The sequence below is a fragment of the Myotis davidii genome, unplaced genomic scaffold (assembly GCF_000327345.1).
Source record: "Myotis davidii unplaced genomic scaffold, ASM32734v1 scaffold199, whole genome shotgun sequence".
Lineage (NCBI taxonomy): Eukaryota > Metazoa > Chordata > Mammalia > Chiroptera > Vespertilionidae > Myotis > Myotis davidii.
In genome coordinates this window covers 3,607,082-3,617,979 of record NW_006290680.1, presented here as the reverse complement: position 1 = coordinate 3,617,979, position 10,898 = coordinate 3,607,082, and the positions used below count along the sequence as shown (strand labels likewise).

The 10,898-nt window shown below is 53.3% G+C and overlaps 1 protein-coding gene across 1 annotated transcript in view; it reads right to left on the bottom strand.

Annotated features, from left to right (window-relative positions):
• Window positions 1–3,197: 3,197 nt before the first annotated feature.
• Window positions 3,198–10,898, bottom strand: part of MYBL2 (v-myb avian myeloblastosis viral oncogene homolog-like 2) — a 23,098-nt gene continuing 15,397 nt past the window's right edge. The window contains exons 9-13 of the mRNA XM_015563920.1: window positions 7,732–7,831; window positions 6,250–6,363; window positions 4,919–5,023; window positions 4,243–4,422; window positions 3,198–3,685 (exon numbers count right to left, since the gene is read on the bottom strand). Coding sequence (XP_015419406.1) covers window positions 3,557–3,685; window positions 4,243–4,422; window positions 4,919–5,023; window positions 6,250–6,363; window positions 7,732–7,831 — 628 coding nt within the window. The 3' untranslated portion in view covers window positions 3,198–3,556. The remainder of the gene's footprint in view (window positions 3,686–4,242; window positions 4,423–4,918; window positions 5,024–6,249; window positions 6,364–7,731; window positions 7,832–10,898) is intronic.

Below are 10,898 nucleotides of genomic sequence, written 5' to 3'. Positions count from 1 at the left end.
GCCTCCAATACTCGATCACAGGCCTGGAGAAAAGAGGCTCTCTCACATAAATGGTGTGGAAGTTACAGTTTACCAGGTATAGCAGGAGACAGCCCTGGGGTAATGGTACAGAGAGCATGACTCTGTGTGCCTCTCATTCCTCACGGAGACAGCGTGGTTGGAGACACTAGAGTTCCCACCAGTCCAGAGTGAGGTCCTGCCAGAGCCCAAGAAGTCCCCAGTGAGCGTGACCAAGCCATGTATCCCCCACTCTAAGCTAAGATCTCACTCGGGTCTTCTCCCTCAGGAGGGAGTGCATTGTACTTGTGGGAGAAAGGGAAATGACTACTGGTGACTTGGGACGTTCTTAGGACTCTCGACCAAGTTCCCATCTCCCTCTTTCGGCACACGTGACAGGACTGTACTTCTGGGCCCTTGAAGTTAGATGTGGCCAAGAGACTTCCTTTGGACACTGAAATGTCAATGAAAGTCACATCTATTATTTCAGGGGAAATTAGACAATAAGATAAGAAGGAATATTTGAAGAGACAATGACTGAGTAGTTTCCAAAACTAATGGAAGACACAAAGCCACAGGATTCAAGAGGTCCAAAAAATAAACAAAAAGGAAGAATAAAAAGAAATCCACTGTTCAACATCAGAGTGACACGGCAGGAAAACCAAAGGTGAAGAAGAATTATTTAAAACAGATGTATGAAAAGAAATAGCTTGGTTACCTTCAAAGGAAGTTCGGTATCAGTGGAATTTTGGATTCTCAGCCACAGAGTGGAAGTTAGAAGAAAGTGAACTTGGCTTCAATATGAAAAAGGAAAAGAACACAACTATATGCAGCACAAATATCTCTTACGAATGAGGGAGGAATAAAGACATTGTCAGACAAACAAAACAAAACTAAAAGGTAAACTTCTAGCAGAAACAACATTCTCCTGCATGCCCCCTCGTGGGAGGTCTGAGACACAAGCAGAAGGAAGTAAACATGAGAACACGTAGAAACAAACTTTGCCGATGTAATATGACAACAGCAAGAGTCCTGTCAAGTTTTTAAACTTAGGCTTAAAAACTTACAGACTTACAGTTGTGACAGAACTTATTCTTGTATTATTATTTACCATATGAACTGTAAACCTACTTTTGCCCACCCCTGTACAAGGAACAGTAACGTCAGGAGGAGAGTTAGTGAAGAAAAGGCTCTTTATATCAATAATCATATAAATGTAAAAAGATTTAGCACCTATTTAAAAACATTCATTTATCTCTCAAGTAAAATACATGTCCATTCTGATCAATACTAACCAATACTTTTAAGCCAGAGATAGTAGTGAATATGTGAAACATGTCACTACAACCCCTTCTGTGCTCATAACAGACATAACTAATCAATCACAGCCCTCTTTCCTGAGCCTTGACAATATCCTCAGAATCCTCAACACAATGCTCCAGGCTGTCACTACATATAGTTAGTCTGCAGTCTTGACAGAGCCCCCTCGAGGCAGGTTCCCCACTTGGCCTACTGTCCCCTCAAGGCCTGATTCGAGGTGTTTCAGGAAGAGTAAGGAAACGCAGGGGCTCAAGAGAAACTCCTGCCTGGAGATGGGGGAGAGGCGAAAGGGGAGACCACAAGAGAGGAATGTCTGTTCCACATCTGAGCTGGATCTCAGCCACCTGTTCCCTCCTCAGTCCTCATTCCTAGCCACTACTGGGCCTGACTCCAGAAAACATCTGCTGGTGGACACACTCTTACAGGGACCATCAAAAAAACACTTGTTAACAGGGATAGTGACCACAGCAAGCGAGTGCTAGGCTGGGTGCCAGTGACTGAATGACAAAGGAGAGCTGGCAAGTGGACTGGGTGAAGGCAGCCCCACCAGCTGTGGGCGGCAGGCAAGCTTTCCAAGTTTACGCAGGGTTCCTGGCAGAGGGAGCCTAGCAGAAAAGCCGTGTCCTAGGACAGCGGGACTCTGGCATGGCAGAGGGAGGAGAGGGGAGCTACACTGGGGCCAGGTCCCTTGCAGATAGTATTTTTAGATGTCCTGGCCACAACACTAAGGGGCAAGTTTTTATTGCCAATATTCAGATGTGAAGCATCCCTTGCTCTGAGAGGTGGCTGTTATAGTTGGATCGCCGATACACCAAAAGGTTGAGGGTTCGATTCCCAGTCAGAGCACATACCAAGGTTATAGGTTCAATCCTGGGTCAGGGAACACACAAGAATCAGCCAATGAATGTACCAATAAGTAGAAACAACAAATCAATGTTTTTCATACAAATAAAAATTTAAAACACAAACAGGCAAAACAAACCTGTGGTGTTGGAAGTTAGGGTGATGGCTAACCTGGACAGGGTGTAGAGGGGCCCTCTGGGGGGCTGGTCACGTTCTATTTCTTGGTCTGGGTTCTGGTAACATGCATCCACTTTGTGGGCATTCATCCAGCTGTTGTTCACTTGGGATGTGTTGCACTTTCATGGAAAGCTGTTAGAAACTGACCCTACACCTGAAGCTTATTCTACTGCACTGCATACTTCCCTGGCTGGAAACTACCAAACAGATGATTCCAGCGCAGCCTTCAGGTCCAGGGCCGGGTTCAAGTCCTGACTTGGTCACTTAATAACTTCCGCTCAGAGCTCCCAGCGGAAGCATTGACACTAATCCTTTGTAGGGTTTATTGTGTATAAGGAATGAGAAAGCTTTTGTGATAACATCCAAAGAGTCCATATTTTCTGAGCCCCAAGTATGTTCTCGCCAATCCCTTCAACAACTCTGAAAGGTTAATGATTCTCCCCATTTCACAGCCGAGGACTCCCAGGCTCACAGCAGGAGAGACACTAGAGGTGACCAAGCGGGTTCACAGCTGTGTGATCCAAAGGCAGAGCTGTAACCACAGCTACCAGGAGAGCCACAGAGAGCTGCCAGGTGTCTTGGGCAACAATCCAGACACAGGCATAGTAACAATGCCTCTGGATTCCAGAATCTTTCGTCCCGCTTATCCCAGCAATGGAGCTGGCTGCTGAGAAAGGGTCACTTCTCCCATCCCGGGAGGTATTCAAAGGTCAGACAACTGTTTAACGAGGATGCTAAAGAGGGAGCCTAAAATCAGATAAAAGGACCTCCGAAGGCCTTTAAGAAGTAGCTATGGCCCACTTTACCTACGGCTGCAAACACACCAACGACCACAAGGTGGTGAAAGAGTAGCACCATCATTGCAAGGAAAAAGGCAATTTTATTCAAGAACACACACCAACAGGGTGAGAAGAAACACACAGGCCATGCCTGGTCCTAAGCAGGGGTCTGAGATGAGGCCAGGCCTAACCAGAGCGTGGGGCTCCCTGTGGCCCTGGGAAGAGGACTTCGTTCTGTTAGCACCAGATACTGCTGCAGGCACAGCTGCACGCAGACAGGACAGCGGCGGCCCTGCGTCTCCACCTGAGAGATCTGGGGCGGGGCTGGCAGCAGAAGGCTCCCTGCAGGTGGCCACCTGAGTGTGGTTCTCAAAGTCACAGACCAGCCTGTCCCCCAGCCCCCTGTAAACATGAGAGTGGGCTCGTGACTGCCAAGCCCCTCAAGACAAGATGAGAGTCCGAGACGTGTGGCTGGGCTTCAAGCGGCCCAGGAGCTGCCGGGCTTTCTCCTGCATGAAGAGCTGGTCCCTGGTCCCCCCGCAGGCCACCATCTTCCAGGCACTGGTCATCTGGGAGGAGGCAAGAAGGTTACCATCCAGGCAGGCGCAGCGCGCCCCCAGGGAATCCTGGTGGAAGCGAGCCTGGTGGGAAGGGTGGGGGCCATTTCTATGACTCTCCCTCAGGAAGCCAATCTCCTTGCTCTCTCCAACTTCCTGGGGAAGTCGCTCCTGCCTCTGGGACCACAAGACATGACCACGCCCCTCTGTGGTACCAGCTTCCATGTGAGGAAAACCTGGAGCCATGCAGGTGGGGAGGAGGGATTCACGTGCAGATCTTTACCCACGGGAGCAACCAGGGCAGCCTCTGTCCTCAAGGACGGCCAGGTGCTAAGCAACTAAATACAGACAAGTGAGGTCCCCGTGCTGTGAAAAAGGGACTTGTGTGTGTGTGTGGGGGGGGGTTGCCAGCATGAGGGCTCTCTGAGGGAGTGGCATCGGGACTGAGAGTTGAAACCTAAGTTGATCAGGAATCCAGGCAGAAGCAACAGCTTGTGCAAAGGCCCTGCGGTGAGAGGGCAGCAGAGCAAGCCCCCCAGGGTGGTGCCACACTTGCGAACAGCACTCACAGGAGCAGGAGCAGCAGCAGGGGCAGGTGCGGGTGCTGGTGCTGGCAGGTGGCTTCTGGGCTTCTGGGCCGCCGCCAGCTTCTCAGGCTTAGCCTGCAGGAAGCCCTGGTTGAGCAGGCTGTTGTCTCCTCGGATGCCTGGCAGGATAAGGCTGGAGGAGCCTGATGGCACATGTGTCGGCTGAAATCAAAACCAAGTGAGAGACACTATTTTGCCACATGTTCCAAAAATAGCCAGGGTCTGGGTAAGGCAGCTCGCCCCATCCCCAGCTTCAAGAGATCAACACTGGGGCATGGTTTCTGAGGCCTCGTCTGTGTGTAGGCAGCAGCCCCCTTGCCGAGGTCGGCCTGGGAACCGGAGAGCACCCAGCCCAGGCTGAGCACCCACCACCTGGCTGTGCCTAAGGCCTGTCCTTGACTCTCCGGGGTCACCCCCATGAGTAAGGTCCCAGGAAGGTGCTGGGGGCCCAGACCCATGGTTTTCACAAGGATTCTAGCAAACCCCTGTAAATAATAAAACTTTCTGCTGAGAAGCACACAGAAGTCACTTCCAAGAACCACCAGACCGCTCCACCTGCAGGGTCTGCCCACCGCCTCAGGGTCCCAGAGGCAGAGGCCTCCAGGGAGAGCCATACTCCCCGGCTCCCAAGTGAGGACAGCGTCTCTCGGCCCCTCACCAAGGACAGAGTCTTGGGCAGCGAGGACATCATCAGCTTCCCATCCTCGTCCACGATGTCAAGAGCCAGGGACTTGCGGACTTTCTTGATGGGGCTCCGCCGCAGCTGGGGGGGAGGGGGGGATGGAGGCAGTCAGGGCTGGGCGGGGCTCCCTCGGGGGGACACACAACAGTGGCCCCACTGAAGACTCCACGCCCAGGGCAGACTTTCCTGCCAGATGCTACAATGGGAGCCAGGACACAAACACCAACCGCCACCCAGACACCCACTCCTCACCCCTGAATGAGCGCAGCACAGACTCCCCGTCTCTAACAGCCCCACTCCCACCCCAAACAGGCCCCAAAAATAATCATCCAAGTTCCACTAAAACCACCATCCACGGGCAGTAACAAGGAGACATAAACCCACTGTTGGCCCTCTACCAACACCTGTGACAGGGGTGCCCCGGCCCCACCCTTGCATCTCCAATCAAGTCGGGGGTCAGGGGTGGGGGCATGGTGAGGCTCTAATACCAGAGAGAGGCCCTGGCACTAACAGCACCCCAACCTCGCAGTGTGCCCCAACAGGTGCAGTCCTGGCTCAGAACCACCATGCAACACGGAGGAGAGGCCCAGGAAGGCCTGGGGTGAAGTTCTCTCTACCTACAATACCCCATGGCCCCAGCCAGGGGATCCCCCCAGCCTGCCTGCCCAACTTCCCCCACTCGCTCCCCATAACCTCCACCTGCCACCCTGACACGTTCCCATCTTCCTGCCTCTCCTCAGAGGGGAGCCTCCAGGGGAAAGGAGCACAATGACCTCCCGCTATCAGGAAACCACAGGAAGGGCAGCGGGGGAGAGGCTGGCCTGGAAAGCGCCTGCCCTGGCCTCTGCTTCCAGGAGTCCCTGACCAGGGTGGCTGCCAGCTCTCCACCTCACCTGAACTGACCCTGCTGTGGCCCAGGCGCCGCTGGCTCCATCTGAAGGGTTTCTCTTGGAAAACTCCATGTTCCTCTCTGCCATTTGTACCAAGTCACCAGTGTGTCTCTGCCCACTGAACTCCAGGAGGGACCAACCACGCCTGGGTCTGCACTGCTCTACCCACTGCACCCAGCCTGGACCCACTGCACAAGGCCCACTGCGCAAGGGACACAATGCTGAATAGCTAAGGGACAGTTCAAAGAGGAAGAGGAGGCCTCCCCTTGGCCAGTCTCATAGATAACCGTTTGGGGGAGCAAGGTTCTGAGGCAGCTCCACTTCCCGATGTCTCACATTCACCAATTGTCCCGACGTGCTCCCAGCCACCTTCCATCTCCCTCGGCTCCTGCCACACTGCCCGCCTCGCCGACTCACCCCAGCCTTCCTCTTCTGCTTCTCCGGCCTCACTTGGTCCTCGATGGTGAGCTCGATGCCGGCCTCGGAGCGCAGCACCTCCTTCAAGTCCTCCTCCAGGTGCGGGGTCTGGGGCTGGGCAGAGAGGGCCATGTGAGGCTCCCAGGCTGTCGGGCCCGGGGCAGAGCCACGCTCCAGCAGTCCAGGGCAGGGTAGGAGGGAGGTCCAAGTGCTGGGGCACTGGCCTCACACACACACCATTCACTGCCCTGCCCTGGACAAGCAGACACTGACCTCAACGTACTGAGGGCCACCGTGGGCCAGGAACGCCCCAGCCGAGTCACCACAGCAGCCCTCACCCAGCTGTCATCTCCCACAGGTAGAAATGGAGGCTCAGAGAGCGAGCCTGGCCCAGGGTCACACTGCTGTGGAATCAGAACCTAGACGCACTCAAAGCCCAAACTCCCTCAACCCCGTGTTCCACATGAATGCGGACGCTTGTTTGACTCCCCTTTCTCAAGCCTGGGGGCTCCAGGCGACCTCTCGGGCCTCAGGCAGCAGCAGAGGCCAGAGAACGGAGAGCCCCCAGGCAGAGGGAGGGGAGGGTGCACTGACACCTCAGAAGTCACCCGGAGCCCCTGCGCTGTCCTCCTATTGCCCAGGTCAGATTGGCAGATTGGCCCTCCCAAGCCCGTCTGGAGAGCACACAGATACAGGAGCCAAATCCCTGGGACAGGAGAGGGCAGAGCTCACTGCCTGGCCTGGGCCCGTGTAACTCCAATCAGCTGCACACAGGACGGGCCACCACAGGCCCCACTGCCAGGCCTCCACAAGGACCCCGCGCATGAGGGGAGAGGAAGCCGGGGGGCCGCTGCAGAGTGTTCACAGGCCAGTGCTTCTCTCCGACCAGCCTCTCACCGTCCACTGAAACACGGCCTGTCTCGGAGCCCAAGGTGCCAGCTGTCTCGTCATTGGAAAAGCATGGCCATGTGATGACTGGGAGGGGCAGGAGGGGCGGGCGGTGGGTCCTCACTGGCCACCTCCAGCCCACCCAGGAGCAGCTTTCCCAGGTTTTGTAACGAACCAGCAGTTAGGCAAAAGGCTTTGGTTAGACGAGGGATAATTTGCCTCTTCCCCAAATTAGTCCTAACATCTGAGCAAGTCCTCCTCTGTCCCAGCACCTCCCCGTTTCCTTCCAGCCCGTACAATGTGCTGGAAGTGTTTAGTTATTTATGAATTCGTGTGTTCAGTGTCCTCCCTGCACCATCCCACACTCAGCCTCACCAGGATGCTGTGAAGCTGTGTCTCTAACACATAGTAGGTGCTCAGGAAAGGTCTGAGGAACTGATGAGTAACCCAGCCTCAGTTTCCCCGTTTGTAAAATTAGGATAGCTGCAACTTCCCAGGGCTGCTGGAAGAACCCAATGAGACCTGGGAAGGCTCTGTGAACTGCAAATGGCTGGTCGAACCCAGGAGACCACACGCACAGACCTGCCCACATACCAGGGGCTTTAGTGGTCCGTACTTCTCCAGAGCGTTCTTGAACGGGGTCGGTGTGTGGGGAGCGTTGTCCATGGAGTACTTCTGATCTGGGGTTACAAACCTGCCAGGGCCAGGAAGGAGGCTTAGTGACAGGGTTGGGGACAGTCGCCAGACGCCCTCCCAGCCCCCCTCCACCTGGACCTCTGGCCTTGGCAACAAGGAGGAAACGCGCACACAGGCTCTTGTCCTCTGGCACTGGCCCACCCACTCCCAACCCGAGAGGGTCTTAATCAGGGACTGAGAGCAAGGAGCCATCCCCGGGGACAGGAAAGAAGCTAAGAGGGTCCCGGAGACCCAGGGGGTAAAAGAATGGCTGAGGATGCTGCCTGGTCATCCATCTACAATGAGGACTTCCCATAAAACACAGAGGCCGTGGCCAGCAAGGGAGGGGCGGGGGAAGGAGGGAACCTGGAGGCCATGTGCCTCCCCCACCTCTCGGAGATCCAGCGGCAACAGCATCGTTAGGGCAAGGCCGGGCAGACACCAGGCGTGAGATGGTGAGGCCAACGCACATGCTGAACTTACCGTCTTCCCCAGGCTCCTCAGAATGACCATAGTGGGGACAGACACGTGGAGGGAAAGCGTTAGCAGAGAGAAACCTAGGCAGGGCCGGTCCACAGGCAGAAACACTAGGACGCTTCTAGCACATGTGGCCCCACCAATGTGTGATTTCTGCCTGCGACGGAGAAGCCTGCTGGGGAAGGGACAGAAGAGGCGCCCACGGCCAGGCCGCCGGTTGTGGGCAAACCTCGGCCGATAGCACGTGCCAGACTCCACCTGCAGGAGGCCTGTGTGACCTTTGTCAACAGGAGGCATCACCACAGCCGACTCCCACAGCCTCCCTGGGGCGGGTCCAGGATGTGAGAAACACCCCAGATTGTGGAGAACTCGGGAGCAGTGGCCAATCCTAGACACGGTGCCTAGGGCTGCCGCTCCAGCCACTTCCCTGGGCCTGCCAGCCATTCCACAGGGAGGGACGATTATACGAGGTAGGAGATTATGAGAAGATAGAGATTATGATCCAGACCTACACAGAGGGAAGACCACGTGAAGACACAGGGAGAAGTCAGCTATCTGCAAGCCAAAGTGAGAGGCCTCAGAAGGAACCAACCCTGCCCATTCCTCCCAGAACTGAGAACATAAACTTCTGCTAAGCAACCGTGTGTGGTACTTTGTTACGGCAGCTCTAGCAGAGGAACACCGACCTCTCCTGGAAAAACAAAGGGAGGTAAAAGCTAGAAGAATACAAACCATTCTTTTCTTCCTTCCTTGGGACTGAGAGATTGGACAGGGATCACCCAGTCAATCGGTTCCCATATCCTTGTTACATTCCACCCCAGAGACTGGCACTGCCCTCTCTAAGGATGAGCAGACAAAAGGAAACACCTCAGCGCTGGTCAAAAGGAAACACCTCACAGTTCAAACCGCAGTTCAAAGGCATGAATGAATCTGAGATGACCCAACATCTATGTGAGACACGGAACTTTTACAACAAACATGAGAATTCTAGAACCTCTTGAAGTCACCGTGTCAGCAAGAACTGACAGGAGAAGCCTGTTAGAGAACGGAGGGAGGCCGACCGAAAAGGAAACACATAAGATGGCTTGGAAATGGAAGAAATGCAATCCTGGAAGCCAGAAGACCTAGCAGATGGGAAAGAACAGAAAACGGGGAGGGCTGTCACCCAGAATTCTATACCCAGCAAAAACAGCTTTCTAAAATTAAGGCAACTTTTCAGCTACACACAAGCTGAAGAATTCATCACCAGCAGGCTCCCTCTAAAGAACACTCAAGGATGGCCTCCAGACAGAAGGAAGCTCCCACCAGGTGGAAATGAGGACCTAAGAGGAATGAAAAGCGATCTCTGTGTGGAGGAAAGTAGTAAAGTTGGAGCAGCAGAAGGAACACAGATGAGAAGGAAAAGGAGAAAGACAAGTGTCACTTCCTTCTGAGGCCACAGCGTATCTGCTGAAGGGCTCAGATTTAACAAGATTAAAATTAAATTTGGTTGATGACGGTTGTGAACAAGTACAGCTCTTTTATAGGAGACTGACCATTGTGAACACTGGGACCCTGGAGTTTCATCAATGATAAGGAAAATCTCAGTGCCCTGCCGGTGTGGTTTAGTGGTTGAGCACCCGACCATGAACCAAGAGGTCACCAGATTGCAGGCTTGCTCTCCGGTTGGGGGCGTGCAGGCTGCCCATTGATCATGTTCCTCTCTCATCCCTGTTTCTGTCCCTCTCCCTTCTTCTCTCTCTAAAAATCAAAAACATTAAAAAGAGAGAGAAAATCTTTGCAAAAGTCTGTATTTTGTATAGTAAAAATATGAATCTTGGGACTGAGTTGCTAATAGATATTGGTGGAAGCATTTACACCCAGGCAGCTTGAAGAGTCTCCACTGGACCCTGCCAGCGACAAATTTCCACTATGGGGAGTAGAGGAAAATTCTAGTACCACAAGAACGGTGTGACCCTATATCACCAAGACAGCGTTACTTAACATGGATTTCCTGAAATGACTGAAGACAACAGCTTTCTGATCTAACACGAACGGACAGCAGGTTTGACTTTCCTTTTTGTTATCTTAAAACAATTCCATTTTTGACATTTGCAATGAAAGACCAAATGTTACCAGAGATGAGTTTGAGTGCTTGGAATTTCAGTTTGAACTGTAGGAACATGACCTGTGGAATGTTAACTGTAATACAATTTCTAACACTTAAAAAAAAAAAAAGCATCATGAATATTCAAGGAGGCCTACAACCCATCCAGGTCTGGCAGGTGGATGCAGCCTTCACTTCTGACCGAGCGAGACAGAACTGGGGGCACTTTCGTCCTCCGCGTAAGGCTACTCAACAGTGGATTTGTGCTTGAAGCGCATAAAGATGAGAGATTAAGTTTCTCATGGCAATTTGGACCCTCTCCATTTTCGAGATTAGAAGACGACCAGCTTAAAATATAAGAAGAATCAGAACAATGACAAAGCACCAGACTATCCCGACAAAGACGAAGAGGCATGGTGGCCAGGAGGCTGCCTTCCGATAACCAATTCTCAGGTGTTTCTCCAAGGATGCCCTTTCCCGACCAGTGATCCTGGCCCCCCGGCCTGCTGGGGGAGGGACCAGT